At 40.2% G+C, this 17,539-nt stretch overlaps 1 protein-coding gene across 1 annotated transcript; it reads right to left on the reverse strand.

The window, feature by feature from the left end:
• Positions 1-738: 738 nt before the first annotated feature.
• Positions 739-16,777, reverse strand: LOC121630902 (inactive all-trans-retinol 13,14-reductase-like). Its single transcript, XM_041971447.1, has 12 exons — positions 16,487-16,777; positions 14,692-14,874; positions 14,274-14,412; positions 10,032-10,134; positions 9,398-9,593; positions 9,103-9,300; positions 8,450-8,569; positions 7,330-7,468; positions 7,048-7,157; positions 6,694-6,860; positions 4,689-4,848; positions 739-1,344 (listed from the first exon to the last, which is right to left on the reverse strand). Exons 1-12 carry the CDS (start codon positions 16,647-16,649, stop codon positions 1,193-1,195), a joined length of 1,830 nt encoding a protein of 609 aa, XP_041827381.1. The 5' UTR covers positions 16,650-16,777; the 3' UTR covers positions 739-1,192.
• Between the last annotated feature and the right edge of the window lie 762 nt (positions 16,778-17,539).

The following is a 17,539-nucleotide window of genomic DNA, read 5'->3' on the forward strand; positions in this document are numbered from 1 at the left end:
GCCTTGTGGTGGTGGGGTGTGGCCGCTGGTGGGGAGTGGGTCGGTAGGCGTCGGCCCTGGGTCGGGTGGCTGGGCTGTTCTGGGGCGGGCTGGGCAAAGGGTTCTGGGCTGGTGCCTGGGGATGCCCTCCTCTCTTGGGGGTGGAGGGGTTGGTTGGTGCCGGGGGTCTGGGCCTGCCCGGTTGTGCTGCCAAGGCGTGGGTTGGTGCATGTCCTGGTGTCTGGTTGCCGCTCCAGTATTTATGTTAATCCATTTTAATTTGAATTATGGTACAGAAACACTTCCATATAATACAGAGTCAAAACTCAAATGAATTAGTGATGGCATATTTTTTAATGGAGATATTACAGTTTTAGTCAGTTGGCAGCACATTTAGAAGCCCGGCGAAATCCAAATGTTTTTTTTTAATCAGTCTTGCTGTTCTTTGAAAACAGTTCCAGAGGTCTGCCTTGAGATTTTCATCACCATCAACTATTTACAGTGTTTTAACATCAGCCACAGCTGAAACAAAGCGCTCCACATCTGAGATTGATAAAATAAAAGCATAGCATTTAATCTCTCGCAGGCACCAGGATAGTTTCTGAAATTTCCAGCAACATCTGTGATGGAACAGTTTTATCACAACTAACTACCGAAAAGAGATTTAAATGTATAAAAAAACAGATGTTTACATATCACTTTATTGCACTGTGTTGCCTGGCACATCTCCGAAATGCATCACTTTGAATGATGCAGTACTTTTAAAATAAAGGAAGAGAGACAATAGATTCGTGTGTCACATGACTCTCAGGAAGTCATACTAAAACCCTTTATGGCTGAAAGGAAACAGCTTTGCTATTTTGCGCCACACAAAGGGTCAAAAAACATAATTTCATTCAAACTAAAAGGAGTAAACATTTATTTTTGATAGTTTTACACCTTTAAATTGCTTATTAAAAATGAAAACTTGTTAAAATACAACTGTTGTCCTCATGCAAAAACATACAATTATGGAATCAACATGGCTGCATTAAAATTTTGGTCCAAAGTTGCCTCCAGGAAACAGACATAAAACCCTTTGAAAGACATTTAAAGATGTTCAATATTTTACACATTTCTGAAATAAATTTTATTTCTTTTTTAAAAATCGTTTTTGCTAACTGGCATCATCTTGCATGCAGTAGAGGACCAGGGTCAGCATCCACTCCTGTTGTTACAAAGTTTTCTTATGATTGGTCTGCTTGTGTTTGAGTCGTATTTTTAGGGCTAGAAGGTCAATGTAGAGGACCTGATTGAGCACAGCTGACGCACAGAGGAGTCCGCCATGCAGAGCCCCAGCCATGCCGTTGCAGAACACGTCCTGACCTGCACACATGCAAACAGTCGGACAGCAGTCAGTCAGATGCTTTTAAAAGAAGTGGAAAAATCTGAATCTGTCATGTAAATGAAATTACATGAACACAAAGCCGTGTTTCATCATTTTCCCAATGTTAAGTTCAGCATTTGTTGTTGTTAAAATGGGACTTTTATAATTAGAGGAAAATAGCTTTAAGGGTGGAGGGCTTAGAAAAAGTAAGGAAACCTATAAGTAATGAAAGTACTGTACACTGTACACTGATGGTAATTTATGTGGAATGAGAAACAGTGAAAAGCTGTGATTTTATAAACTTGACAGAAATTTTGTTTAGAACAGGTAGACAAGCACCACCGGGTGATGATCAGTTGATAACTCAGCTCCTCTCATTGCCCGAGTGTTCAAGACATTCTGTGACAAATCTAATGATATGAAGACAAACATGAACATCTGTCTAGGCTGTAGGACAGATGCCTTTTGTTATTGGCCTGAAAAACTAAGGGAATATGTAAACAAAATATATATGATAAAGAGTAGGAGAACGATAAAAGAGAAAGGGCTCACCATGCAGCATAGACTTAATTGTTGAGCTGCTGTTATATTACTTCACATCACGAGTTTTTTCACTAATAATCTGCTGCAACAATCAACAACTGTGGCCAGCGGTAGCCTTGTGGTTACAGACTTGGATTTGAGTCTGGAGAACACTAGATTCAAGTCCCCAGGTTGGCAACTAAAGTAAACCACTGTGGGCCCCTGAGCAAGGCCCTTAACCCCCAACTGCTCCCCAAGCGCTGGACTCTGGCAGCCCACTGCTCCTAGCACCTAGGATGGATTAAATGCAGAAAAGGAATTTCCCAGCTGGGATTAATAAAGTATAATAATAAATTATTAGCTTTTGCAAAAATGTAAAAATGTTTCACTCGATGTAATATTGTATTGGACTTCCAGGCCACCGTAGTTAAGACCTGTTCAACCCATTATTAAAAACTGGAAGGATAGTGGGGAACCATAGTCTTCCAGGAAGAAATGTGGTTGAAAAAAAAAATCCCGAATGCACAGAGCTTCATTCTCTTCACCTTTTATGGGCATTTTGGGGTGTTAACCTGCAAATTAGGGCTCATTGGGCCTAATTCACCAACGTCTTCCTACAAATCTTTTTAAATTTGATCTTTAGTTTTAACAAAAATCCTCCATCAGATTGATGAAAATGTTCGTAGACTGCGGATATAATTGCAGACCACCAATAACAAATTGTGGATTTTTTGTAAGAATTTCTTTTTGTAAGAATGGTTAGTGAATGAGGCCCATTGTTCTTAGTGCTCCCTGTAGGACAATGGAGTCTCCACGCACCACATCCAGAGTCTGGGCACTCTGCGCTATTATTTGGTATATAAAAGCAAACAGTCAGAGCTCTTTTATCAACTTGAAGTTGCAGGGAATACATCCTCCCGTTCACTGGAGAAAACACCTCTACGTGACATCTGTAACCCAGAGTGTTAAAAAGTCCAGCTTTTCTACAATCAATCAGTTTCCGAACCTATGCTGTTTGTCGAGGTAAGCACACCTGGTATCTGATATGTTTCAATAACCTGTACAAGCTCACACTCCTGCACAAGTAAAGAGATGTGCCTTTACCCAATAGTCAGTTTCAGCTGTTGGGTATTGGACTCCATTTCCAGCACCTCCTGCAGGTGGTAGGGTGCCCCCTTGATAAAACTTGTTTGGGCTGTGGCTAAACCCAAGAAGCAAAACTCCAACCACAAGTCGCCTGCCAAGAGTCTTTCCCCCACGCCTGGCTCCAGAGTGATACACCTGTCACTGTTACACCCAATTTCCACCGGGTGCGTGTGCGCCATGTTCCCTCCGCAGCTGTTCACGACCACTTTCATCAATGGTGCGTGTCAGAAGCATCCCAGAAGCGCCTTGTTGCCACTCTCCGCTATTTTTGACAAAACATGTGTCCAGAACGCGTCAAGCTCAGCAGTTCAGATGGGGCAGACAGGAAGTCAGACACGGGAGAAGTGTAAAAGCTTCTGGTAATTTTCAAAATAAAAGCCCCTGTGCAGATTTGGGCTGCTGAACCATGATTATGTCATTGATTGGTTAGGGTGTCTGAGTTTTTTTTTTTTTTTTTCTCATCATGGACGATGAGAAGTTTATCCTGGAAGTGGAAGATCACAAGATTCTCTAACTCGCTTGTGATTTTGTGATCTTGTGGCTCCAGCTAGGTGGACTGCACTTGAGAATGCTCTTCCCCTGACTCTCCCAGTGTGTGCGGTTTTGTTCCGTCCACAGAGGTCGGAAAAAAACCACAGTGCAGCTGCAGCGCACGTGCACCTGCTGGAAATGAGGGGTTATCTAGGTGGGGTATCAAAGAATCTACATCACTTGCAACAATGAGTGGGTAGTGTATCCCACTTAGAAGATGAAAATAGGACTTCCCAAGTTAAGGCACCCTCCTCAGAAAAATTGCCTCTGGGATACCTCGTTTAATGTCCAAGTCATTTTTTGCTATTTTTTGGTCATAAAGGCCAACCAAAACAAGAAAACAGAATTTAGTAATAACAGTACTTTGTAGAAATAACATACAGATGACAATGAAACAAACACACAACAAAAACTATTTACATATTTACACTTTTCCTCCAGCTGTTCTGCTATTTAAAGTTATTTCTGCTACTATTTACCTGCTAACCTCATAAAACCAACTCCAGCTCAGCTGGTTTGTGGCGCCACCGTGCATCAGTAACATCTTGGCTTTATTCCAGTCACAGAGGAGCATTATTTTCTTCTTTCAGAGACACACATAGAACTTTCTGCTCACTGGTTGATCTTTGGCTGCTCCTGATTGGACGTTACCGTCAATCTAAGGTCTGATTTGTGGAAAGTTTGAGATGAAGTGGCGTCATCATAATTTCTAGGTCAAAATAGAAATTTCTTAGCAATATCTAAAAAAATCTATATTTCTCAGTGATAGTGAAATCTTAGTAGTATTGAGCTGTTTTTATAATGAAAATGTGACAGATAATGGTGTTATCATGGATCATTCATTGTGGATTTACCATATGAAGTTTGAATAAACACTACATTTTCTGGCTTGATTGTGTGTACTGTATGTGCTGTAAATGCCTGGAAAACTTCCGTAGATCACCCAAAGGGAATGCTATCCTAAGTTTACCACACAGAGTTACACACTACCATTCCTGACAAACTTAATAAGTGCAGTAATAAAACAGAGTTTTAAGGGCTAACGAGCTAGATAACTTTAATAAACTGAAATTGCTGGAGCTTAAGTTCATCACAGCACAATAATGTAATTTATTAAACAATACAGTGATGTTAGAAATGTCACCTGTCAAGTAGAGCCCCTTGATCGGTGTTTGAGGTCGCGTCTTAGCAATTGTTTCGGGGTTGAAGCGCTCCAAGTTGTGTTCAGCACCATACATCTCACCTCTTGGTGCACCCAAATAATGTACGTTAGTTAGAGGGGTGGCAGCTTCCAACATTACTACCTAAACACACACAGACACACACAATGTATTTGTAGGAATAATTACATCAACAATATCAATACTGAATACATTTTTTTTATTCATGAGCTTGAAAGTCATTATATACTGTAAGCCCCCGGAAAATGACTAAAGAAACAAATTTTAGTCAAATTAGCAATTACAGCTGCATTTGATGGACTTTTTAGCTAATGCAGAAGCAGTGCAAACACCAAGAAAATGGCCCTGTTCATAAACACAGTAGAGCAACATTATCATTCATTTCTGGCCACCTGATGATTAGCTTCCCTTTTAGCTTTGCCAGGTGTCTGCTAACTCTAGAGGAGGTGGCTTTGTGGGTTCTGTAGCTTCATGATCACTAGCTACTTGTAGGCTCTGCTAAACCAGCACCCCGGCAGAAAATTTAGGTTCAGAGAAAAGTATGAAACAGAAATGAGCTAAAATAGACTAAAAAGTAGTAAAAATAAGCTACTGAGATTGGAATAACAAGTCTCTGAGAATTTGTACTATTAGGCTGAGAATATACTTGTTTTTAATGATGCATGGTTATCATGGCTGCCGTCGCATGTTTTGTATGAGTTTGAAGTGTCAGAAATTAATGCTCTGCATTCGCAAATTGCAATCCATGAGTAACAACTAGGGGCAGCGATTTTCAAAGCACCTAAAGTTTCAAATGGATAATGGTTTTGGTTCAGGGTCCTTACATACCACATCCCTGGTTCGCTGCCCTCTAGACCAATCATTGCTGTTGCTTCCTCACTCCTGAGATAAAAAGCATCCCTTCATGTGTTCTATTAGGCAGCTTGCCCTCTTTGCAGAGACTCTTGATTGTTTGGCTGTGTTTTGTAGAACTCTTTGTAAATATGTCTGACTTTTAGTTTGTGGTAAGGTCTAGTGTTTGAGCCGTGAAGCCTTTCTGCTTTTTTCTGTTGGCTGTTAATATTAGTTTAATTTTTTCTTGTTATTTCACCAACCGCTGTTTGCGGTTTGCCACTGTGGGCTGGTTGCAGACTTTTCGCAAAAAGTATTTTTTTTTCCTTGTATTAGTTACCACTAATGTGAAAAGTCTGCAACCAGCCCACAGTGGCAAACCGCTGAGACCGTTGAGGAAACGGTAACTACCGCTACAGAAACGGCAAGTGCCGTTGCAGGAACAATAACTGACGTTGCAGCGAGAGTGGCTGGCTGTTTGCCGTCTTTGGATCTCTGAATTTTTAAAGCAATTATTCAAACAGGCATGTTCAAGTTCAAACTGAAAAATTCATATTCTAATATAAAGAATTCAGATTTGCTCCCCAGTGGCACAAAGTTTATCGCATATAATAGATGTTCCTTTCTGTTACTTTTAAACCAGAATGAGGCGGAGCAGCGTTCTACCAGGTAGAACCTTCTTTTGGGAGTCTGTATCAGACCTTTGAGACACAGCTAAGCTAAGCTTGAACGTTAGCTTGCCTCCGAGCAGGCTAGCTCTGGTGCATAGGTTACCATGGTTACTCAGCTGGCATTCAAATAAGCCATGGTGATGGAACGAAACTCTGGCTTAAATGAGCCAGACTTATCAAGATAAGCCCGGCTTTCCCTTAAACCAGCTTCGTGGAATACCCCCTGGACAGTTCTTGTAAAATAATTGTTAAATGATCAATTTTCAGCATAGTCTCTTCAGAAAAGTTAATAATAAAAAAGAACCCTAATAATGGGTTAAATTAGTTGGAGCTAAGCCAGAAAGAAAACTAAGCCAGCATAGGAAGAGTTATGAACATTAACACAATGCTAACAACATTTTGCTGTTGTTGTGCTGTTACTGAATCAGGAGAAAAACACTGCACAAGCACACACATGTTGACACACCTTGTCTCGCAGCTGAGGGAAGATGATTAAGGCCCAATCCAGCAGTTCCTGGGCCATGCTGTTTTTCAGATTCAGATAGTCCTGACCCCTCTTTCCAAGTTTTGTTCCCTCCCATTCTTCAAACCACTCGTAGCGAGCCATGGTTAACAATGTCATACAAGACTTACCTGATAAAAGATGAGAAAAGCAAGAAAACAAGATGAACAGTAGGATGTCATATTTAATTAATGTAGAGCAACAAAGGATAGGGGAAGCAAAATCAGGAACTAAATATATCAAGGATGGCTCCGGACTTGAGAGACAATACCTAGAAAACAAAGCTACTGCACTTGTAAAGCCATTTAATTGTGTTACCTGGGTGTCTGATACTGGATGTGGGGTCTTTAGCAGATGGAAAGGTAATGAACATCATGGGGATGTTTCCCAATACCTCATCTCTACTTAGTGAAGAGTATCTCTCCATACTTCACACATATTCATGTGTAGACAAACATAGACAGAAGACATCAGTTAAGTCCATAGATGGAGGCAGAGCTGAGTTAACATGGACTGTGCTTTCATATTTGGAAGCATGACAATCGTTTTGGAAAGATGGGTTAAAAATGGACAGTAAGTAAACTAAAGAAGAAAACCTACAGTGTGTCCAAATCATTGTCTTTATACATCCAAAAATTGGTGGAAACGATGTCCAGCTCTTCTTTGGTTCCATTGAGACCAACAAAGGCTAAGAAGGAACCCATACCATGACGGACCATACCCAACAAGGACTGGACCTCTACACACACAGACACACACATAAACTAGAAATTGAACATATAAACAACAGGAAACACAGTTTCTATATTATTGTGCTTTGCAATGAAACCAAGAATAAAACTGTTTAGCTATGTAGTAAAACTTACTAAAACTTAAAAATGTGGGGTGTCAACATTCTGTATCTAAACTGGATTTATTTATTTAATCGAATGTAAAAGCACACTTTTTAAATAAATATTTTGTTTTCTGTTTGTTTGTTTTTTTTTTTGTTTGTTTGTTTTTTGTAGTTAAAGGTGGATACCCTGGATGACGTAGAGATTTGGTGCCAAATAATTTAACTTCCTTTTTGTTTTCATTTAGCTTTAGGAAACTTTGTGTTATCCAGGATTTATTATCCTTCAGAGAGTCTAATGAAGCTACAGGGGCTGAGGTGTTATGCTGGAGGGGTACATACATTTGGGAGTTATCTGTATAGCAGTGGAGTGAAAGACGTGGAATATTGAGAGCAAAGCCTAGAAAAAATATTTTACAAGAAGAGAAGTGGGCCAAAGATAGACCCCTGGGGGACCCCTATGGGTAACTGGGGCTAAAGAGCAGGAGAATTTTATTGTCCTAATAGAGAAGCTCCTGTTAAGTAAGATTTGAATAATTAAAAAATGGTTCCTTATATCCCAACATAATGCTCCAACAGTAGAAAATCACCACTCACTGAGGCCTTGATGTCCCCCAAACAAGAATTAGCTTCATTAACAAACTATTTCTTTGAACTTCAATAGTTAAATAAAACTTGAAGTCTTCAGTATAACCATGTGTTAAGTTTTCTGACAATACTTCCAAAAGGGAGCATTTATAAAGACAAAAAAATGTCTCAGTTCAGTATACCATAACTAACTCTGGTATATGTAGTTGACATGTACATGTACAAACAGAAAATTACCACATATATATAACTTACACCAATTTATATATCCTGATGGTATGATAAGTCCACATTTGTTACCTGGGTTGTCCTGTATGTGCTGAGGTAGAAATTTCTGAAAGGTGTTGAAGATACCAGCATTGGAAATGACAACAGGGGCATAGATCTCAATCTCTTCTTGTCCTTTAAGAACTGTGACACCTAAAACACACAAAAGATGTGGTTTTATACTGATGAAAATGTTCAGTATGACCCTTATCATCACCCTCATCATCTGCTCTATCTAAAAGCAGAGGCCTGTATCGAAACAAATACCCGCAAACATCAATGATGTGAAGCAACACTGCAACAAAGAGTGTACCAGAATTCCTCCACTTACCATTTCTGATACACTGTTGATTATTAGCAATATTGCTTAGGAGTGCTGGAGATCTAGTGGAGTTTTAAGGGTTAATCTAATACTCCAAATGTAAAGTGTAAAAGCAAAAGTCGAGCTGAAATATTTTCAACAAATTACTGATAAACCAAGACTCTGACATTATGTTTGTTAAATAAGCCAACTTACTTGCCCCTGAATACTAACCCATTTTGAAGGATTGCATCACCTAAATCAGCTGGCTGCTTATGTATTCATGGGTCAGTCTATCTGGCGAGCCGTTTTCTGGATTGCAGCCTCATGCTGTTTAGCTTGGTTTGGTAAATTTGATCCTTTGTCTGTTCCTTCCTTCACTCACCTTTGGCTTTCCCTTGGCTGTTGATGAGAATACGCTGCACAGGAGCCCGGACCAACACTTCACCGCCTGCTTGCTGAATGACTGGGATAATGTGAAAGGCAAATTCACTGGCGCCGCCTACAGGATAGTACGCACCACGTTTGTAATGGTGAAGAAGGAGAAGATTGATAAGGAAACTGGAATCTTTAGGAGGGACACCTGTGATAAAAGAAAAATAAAGAAAATGGTGAGGTCAGCTTATGCTAAGTATGAGACCTGTACAGCAAGTGTAGATGTGTCTGTGAGTGACCAGCACCATAAAACAGGTAAGCAGAGAGAGCCTGCAAGTCCTTGTTCTGTGTGAGGAGGGACATCATTTCTGAATGGCTTGCTGTTGCGAGGTGAAACACAGAAGATATCCGATCTAAAAGGCCAGTCTGAATCAGGAGGTTCACTAGCCAGTATGGTAATATCTTCAAAATGGCTAAAAGTGGAGTCCTTCGAGAGGCAAGCTGAAAGCGAACAGAGACAAATTCGTTAATCTGAATCGTCTACATGCTTTACTTCCTGTGTTTCATATATTGCAACAGCTGATGCTACACAGGTTGGTATTAGAGAGGCAGCTAACAAGTACCCTGCTGCAATCTAATCAAAACCCAATGATGGTGCTTTACCACTTGGCAACAGAAAGCAGATCATATAAAGTTTTCTATGTGACTGTGAGCAACAGAAACAACAACTATATAGTGTTTAATGTCATCTGCATATCAGTAGCATCCAACACCGTACCTACAAATGACCACTAATGGAGGCATACATGGACAGAAAACATGTTAGTGTTTGGTGTTGTAGCCTCCAAAGGCTAAATGCTGATTTTCTCGATACATATGCATAGATATTTTGGGTAAAAATACTAGTTAATTATTATCACTGATTACTATTGTCTTTACCTTCATCAGTCTTATGAACTCATCAATGGCCTCCTCATCTCCTGGGAACTGCTTCTTCAGGCTAGCTGCCATCTCTGTCTTTCCTGCATGGATATGGTAAGCCCTGACAGTGACAATGATAAAAGAAGGTTATAGAAGGAAATAGTTTTTCATGTTTCTTTTCTTCTTTTCTAAAGAAAAAAGAACAAGATCTATTAAAGACTTCAGGAGCTAGTGATTTACATATGAGGTCACAAGGCAACACACACTGAAAAAAAGGAACTAGCAGGTCTTTAGATTTATTATAATCATTTTACTCTCTGCAACACAATTAGATATTTCTTCTGTGATCATGAATAAATGAAGTTCATTTGACATGTTTAGAGAGAAAACTGATATTTTTTATTGTGCTGACTGGAAATATAGAATGATAAAACTTGAACTTGATGCAATTCAGTTTTTTTTCATCCCAATACTTATATTTTTCAAAAGGTGGCAAAAGAAGGGTGCTAGTAAGTGCTAGATAGAGTAAATGTGTCTGTCATGAGCTCCTCTCCACATTTTTAAATTAGTTGGTTAATATTTTCTAGGTTAGCCCTTTTTCTTTTATGCCCTCATGCTTTACAAAGATTTATGATGAGTAAAACAACGACAGGCTGTGGAAAGAATTTGGACTAAGGATCTAATGAGACTGAAGTTCAGACATGATGTGAGGTAGCAGTCGATGCTACAGCAGCACCAGCGTCATGCGATGAGACAGAGGCTTGAATAAAACAATGAATAAAGCAACTCGAGCATCCATCTTTGTTGAGTCTGGGGAACCATCTGACTGAAGTTGAGGAAGTTAAACTATGACTACGACCGTTGCCTCTCACCTGTTGAGCAGGAATGCTAGAAAATGCGAGCTGAGAATGAAGCACTCCGCTTGAAAGTGATTGATCTTGAGGCTCACTCCAGATGGCAGAATATTCGAACTGTTGGCGTACCTGAGAAGGTTCCTGACGGAGTTAACCTCTGCACTGCTTGGTGCTACCAACCTTCCGAAGACACTGGTGGTGGACCGGGTGCACTGCCTGGGGTGGTAGCTGACTGGTGGAAATGTCTGGCCTCATATAATGATAGCCAGGATTCATCATTCCCAAGTAAAGGAGAAGATACTACAGTTGTGTTGCCAGCGGTCTCCCCTGAGCTACAAGGGCAAGATCCCCCACTCCTTTTTTGATTTCCCGGCAGAGGTGATGAGGCAGCACCAAGGCTTGATGAGGATGGGTTTCACCTATCTGGCCCAGGTCTGGGTTACTGCCACGCGATGCAGAAGCTTTTGCAGAGACACTATCCTGAACATTGCATGTCCACTGGATTTGGTATTTGACAATTAACTATGTATCCACGCTTGCTGAGACAATATTATGAGTGTTATTGTTAACTTTTTCTTTTTTTTTCCTGACATGGAGAGGGAGCACCAGTTCCTGGGGACAACGTATGTAACAGTTATCTTTTTCTATGGTCTGGCTGCCTCTATGTGGGATGTATGTATCTATCTATGTAGGGAACATGTGCTCTCTTTGTTTTGAAAAGTGGATGGGGGGTATGGGGGCAACGTTATTATTGTTTCAGTTTGGATTTGGCTTTATTTTATGTGTTTATATGTTAAGTGATCTTAGGGCATACAATGTCGTTGTTTTAATTAAATCCTAGTCGCTTAGCTTTCACTAGTTCATGGATTGGGGCATGTATCGAAAGGAGCAAAGGTTTCCCCCATTTAAAATCTCTATCTGCTGATACTGTATTTCTCCAAGAAACGGATATCAAGCCCAGAAGGGCAAAGTTGCTCAGATGAATTTTGGCTAATCAGATCCACATTCTGTTGCAAAACCTCTTGTGTGGCAATTTTGATTCCCAAAATCATCCCATTTAGAGATATTTCTACTGTGAGTGGCCCAAATGGTAGATTTTAGCATGTTACACTTTTAAATGTGTATGGCCCAACCTTTGACAATCCAAATGTCTTTAGTAAGCTATTTAATTTACTGGCCTCTGATAAACATGTGATTATTGTCAGTGATTTTAATTGTGTACTTGATAATTTTTTGGGATAGATCGGCTCAAACTAATCGCTCTCCCTCCCCTGCCTCCGCTGTTGTAAACAACCTGATATCCTCCATGAATCTATAGTTGATGTCTGGCGACTTCGATACCCCACAACTAGAGATTACTCATTTTATTTGCAGAGGCATAAATCTTATTTAAGGATTAATTATTTCTTATTAGACTCCAATATGATAGCAAATGAAATTTCAGCCACATATCACAGTATTTTAATCTCTCTCCAATGTCTTTGGTTCTTGAGCTTAACCACAGAAAACAGCAGTAGCTGGTGCTATCACCCTTTTTTACTTTCTAACTCAACATTTAATCAGTTTCTTTCTTCTAAGATTTCAGAATTTCTGGAAGTCAATGATAATGTGGAGGCCACAGAATCCACCTTTTGGGAGGCCTTTAAGACCAATTAGAGGACATAAAATTTCCTTGAAACCTCCATGAAAAAAGAAAAGAAAAAACACTTTTTTTGGAAACTGAAAAAGAACTAATACATCAGGAATGTATTTATCAATCCTGAAGATTTTTACTAAACTCAGCAAATAGAGTAAACAAACACATTACTTTAATTATTCATGCTGAACAAACTGGTTTTTATTGCTAATAGAGAAAGAAATAGAGTAAGAAATGAGACATGAGTCACCATCTGACCGACTTTTACTGGTCAGAGTTTAGAGTAGAGAAACTTGTTTGTGCGGATCAGCAAGAAGACCTCCAGTGTCGTCACCCTCAGCACGGGCTCTGCCCAGGGCTGTGTCCTGAGCCCTCTGCTGTTCACTCTGATGACACATGACTGTGTCTCAAGGTCTGCCACTAACCATATTGTGAAGTTTGCCGACGACACAACAACGGTGGGCCTCATCAGAGATGTTAACGACCTACAGAGAGGAGGTGGAGCAGCTGGTGAGGTGGTGTGAAGGCAACAACCTGATCCTGAATGTTGACAAGACCAAAGACATCATTGTGGACTTCAGGAGGATCCAGCCTAGACACGCCCCTCTCCTCATCAACAAGTCGGCCGTGGAGGTGGTCAGCAGCACCAAGTTTTTGGGGGTGCACATCACGGATGACCTTACCTGGCTGGTGAACTCTCCATCTCTGATTAAGAGGGCACAGCAGTGCTTGCACTTCCTGAGACGGATGAAGAGAGCCCACCTGCCTCCACCCGTCTTCACTACGTTCTACAGGAGTACTGTAGAGAGCATCTTCACCAGCTGCATCTCTGTGTGGGGCGGAGGATGCACTGCTGCTGACTGGAGGAATGTAAGGAGAGTGGTGAGGACAGCTGAGAACGTCATCGGGAGCTCCCTTCCTTCTGTGCAGGACATTGCCTCTCAGCTCTGTGTGTCTCCGGACAGAAACATCATCAAGGATGCCTCACACCCTCATCACGTTTTCACTTCTGCCTTCCAGAAGAAGATTCTGCAGCATCCGGTGCAGAACCACCAGGTTCATGAACAGTTTTTTCCCCTAGGCCATCAGACTCTTAAACTCTTAAATCCAGAGTCGGCACCACTCTGCTGCACTACTAACACTTTATAATCCGTACTGTCCTGTTTTTGCATTGTTTTTGCATTTTTCACTACCTTTTTATTGCTTTTTATATTTTTACACTGTCACGAGCAAATGCAACGACATTTCGTTCTGTATACTCTGTATATCTGAATGACAATAAAGTCTAAGTCTAAGATGGACGCCGAATTAGCCGCCGTTAGGAGGGAGATCAGACAATATGCACAAGCTCTGTAGTGTGTCTTTAAGACCAAATGTTTATGTTGTGAGAACATGCAAGATCTCAAACCATCTTGGAAGGAGAGCATCTAAGTACTACGTGGTCTTTGAAGCCTATGAATGAATATAAAAAAAATCCTGGAAAGGTTTGAAATGTGATTAAATTGCTTTCTTTTAGAATAAAGCTGTTTTGTTGGACTAACATGAGTTAGATGAAGTATTTTTTAAAAATATGATTGTATTGTTGTAAAATTAGTTGGATCAACTATTAAATTAAGTTTGAACCAAATAAACAATGTTAATGTCAACACAAATGAATCATGAGAAAATCTTTTCCATGATTTTTTAGGTAAATATTTGAGGACAGTGCTGATGAAGAAAATTATGATTATGCTGAAATGAAACATGTTGAAAAGAGCGGGGGTGTCCTGCCTGCGCTGGTCGGGCTGACCCAGGAACAGCGTGTCATAGTGCTGCTCCAGCTTGGTGAACTGCAGCTGTCCCTGCGTGATCTGGTCCAGAGCAATCTTCAGCATGCTGTTCTCATGAAGCTGGCCCAGATAATGGATCCCTGATGGCAGCAGTGGGAGGTTAGATCTTTAATATCTAGCCATAAGATCAGATCACAACATTCCACATAAGAGTGTTTTATTTTAAATATAATATACAAATAACTATTATTTTTTTATTCCAAAGCCGTGTACTTGACATTCAACCAGCTCCCATCACTGAGCTGAGCTTTGTTTCAGTAATACTAAATGGTCATGTGGTTTCACCAGTCATCCATTTATCATGTTTATCATGTGTAAAATGGCCTTAGCTTAGTTGTGTGTTTACCGTAGCGACTTACCCACATCAAACTCAAACCCCTTATTCTGGAAAGTGTGTGTGCAGCCCCCGGCCTGGTCATGTTGCTCCAGGACCAGAACCCTCTTCCCAGCTTTGGACAAAAGTGCAGCAGCTGCTAGGCCTCCAATGCCGCTGCCAATCACCACGGCATCCAGAGAGGCCGGGACTCGGTCTGCATGAAACCCTGTTGGTAAATGTGTCGCATCGGCATCATGAACAAAGATGTTTTTAATCACAGCTCAGCAACGGTGGAGGAATACTCAAACATCCCATTCAAGTTAAATTATTAATAAACAGACAGAAATGTACTCCAGTAAAAGTATCACATGAACCTTGTAACTTGAGCAAAAGTAAGTAAGTACTTGGGTTTAAATATGCTTAAAGTATTAAGAGTACTTGGTGGTAAGTCGAGTTTATTTAAAAAACACATTTCATGTACAAGACAATTCAAAGTGACCACTGGTCTACGGTGTCATGAAGTGTGCTACTGTATGTGAATGTTAAAAAATCAGCAGCATGGACTGGGCCATTTTAATTAACAGATGATGACCAGGAACGCTAGAACTTTATTTGAAAGGTTATGGTTCTTGCTGTGTTTACCCTCTGTCACTCAGTAAGTATGTGAATCAAAATGAAGTTGCTTTTTGTGGTGACCTTTAGAGTTAAATATTCTTAAAGTAACAAACAGACTGACTCCATGTGAACTACTTTTATATTACGAGCCTGTTGGAACCCTCACGTCTTCAGGACTTTTAGGTTTTTAATAACTCTGAAAGTTAGTACTAAAATCCACGTAGTACTTTCTCTTCCTATGGTCCAGACCTGAGGACAGAAGGCATGTTAATATTTTTAAAATCAAACTAAAACCCAGCTGTTTATCTTGGTCTTTTAAGTGACTAAATTTGACGTTTTACAGTATTTTAATTTGTATTTTATTCTATCTTTAGTTGTATTTTATCCTTCTCTTTATTCATTTACTTTTCATTCATCCAGGGTGGGATTCAGGGTCGCGGGGAAGCTGGAGCCTATCCCAGCATTTGGCAGGTACACCCTGGACACCAGTCTATCACGTTTACTTGTTTATTGGTATTTAATTATTTTTAGTCTGTCGTAATGTATTATTATCTTGTTTAGCTCGTCTCTAGTTTGTCCTCAGTTTGGTTTTATGCTGCGGTCTCAGATCGGATTTCTGTGTCTGAGAAAGAGATGGAGACTGACAAAGATGTTTTATTCCCTCTCTTTAATTGTTTTTTGTTATTTCTATAAACCAGTTTGAGTTTTATTTTGAGTTTAAGTTGTATATAAATAAACAACGGTGGACTGATTAAGATATAAAGGCATGGGCATGGTGCCTGTTGTCATAGTGTCACCCAGGAAATTCAGGATTAAAAAGCAGGAAAAAAGTGTACAAACATGATTTTTAGATTTCGATTTCCTACCACTGACTTCAAACAGTTAAAGGACGACAGGTACAACTTATTAGGCTCATAGTTTGGGACATTATTGGTTGCATTGGATTTAAAACTCTCACATTACTTAATACAATAAAACATGATGAAGTTTTAGTTACTCGTTTCTTTTTTTAATGTGGGAATTTATAAGAAATATGAAAGAAGCTGATTTTATTCTTTGTCAATAATCAGTAATTTGCAATAACTTGCAAGTAAAACATTATTAAAACAGGAAATCTGTCATTCAAAAGCACATTAAAATACACTAGTACTAGTAATACAACAGTAACTGTAGACTGACATTCAGGTCCTGAGTAGTGTGTCATTTAACAGTATGTGTTTTACCTTTCTTCAGCCTGGCATCCCTCTGTTTGCTGTCGGTAACCAGGGGTCCCGGCGGCTTCAGACATTTCTCACTGAACACCTCGTAACGTCGTCCAGTAGCCAGGAAAAAGGCGCTGGTCACCACCACCAGCACCAAGCTGAAAACGCCGAGCAGCCACCACATAGCAGAGAAGTTTGGTCCCACTCTGATAAGACGAAGAGGAGCGGCGAGAGCAGCAAGTAAAGAGGAAACAGCAACTGCAAAGGTACCGTTTAAGAGGAAAAATCTGAGATGGAAGCTGCAGAACAAACAGGTAATAAAAGAGAGGACTGCAGAGGAGGGGGAGGTTAAAGTGAGTTGAGGAGAGAGGATGAATAGTAATTACAGATGAGCAGGAAAATGACAGATAACGTGACAATATGGAGAATCTGCCTCAAGGAGTATGAGTGGGGTAACGCGTTCTCCACGCCAAGCACATGAGCTGGCAGAGAAGAGAGAGATGGTTGTTTTATCACTTGATCAGGTTCATTCTGAGCAGAGCACATCCAAAAAGCAGCTGTGATGGTCATTACAGAAACCGCCTGAAAATGGATGTTTTGTTCGTCTTTCACAAAAATCTCACTGTATAGCTGAAATCCATATAACTCCACCAGATGACTGCGAACAAAGACGGCTCAGAAATAAACAGCTGCTTAAAAAACAAGAAAAAAAGAGGGCCACCATCATTTTTACTCGGTAAAACTTAAATATGAAGGAAAATATTAAAGATGAGCTCAGAAACAGAACCAGAAAAATCTGGAAAATAAAAGGTTGATTTAATCAGCTCAAATAAAAACCTGATTTTGAACCTCGTGTTGCCTTTGATGTGCGAGTTGCTGTATGAATGTGTGTGTGACAGGTAAAGAGACTGTGTGAGTGTGTGGTCAACATGACTCCATTTAAATCCATTTACTACACAGCCCATATCATATGTACCCCCACATCAGACATAAAGAATGTATATAATGCAGATAAAGCATGTTCACAGTCCTAGGTTTAGTTTAGGGTGGATCAGGACGAGTTTTTGGACAGAA

The sequence above is a fragment of the Melanotaenia boesemani genome, chromosome 2 (genome assembly GCF_017639745.1).
Source record: "Melanotaenia boesemani isolate fMelBoe1 chromosome 2, fMelBoe1.pri, whole genome shotgun sequence".
Taxonomy (NCBI): domain Eukaryota; kingdom Metazoa; phylum Chordata; class Actinopteri; order Atheriniformes; family Melanotaeniidae; genus Melanotaenia; species Melanotaenia boesemani.

Coding starts and splice junctions, on each gene's coding strand:
- LOC121630902 (XM_041971447.1), bottom strand. CDS start 16,649: ATGTGGTGGCTGCTCGGCGTTTTCAGCTTGGTGCTGGTGGTGGTGACC. Junction 14,875..16,486: donor GGATGCCAGGCTGAAGAAAG/GTAAAACACATA, acceptor ATTTACCAACAG/GGTTTCATGCAGACCGAGTC. Junction 7,158..7,329: donor GACAATGATTTGGACACACT/GTAGGTTTTCTT, acceptor ATATGTGTGAAG/TATGGAGAGATACTCTTCAC.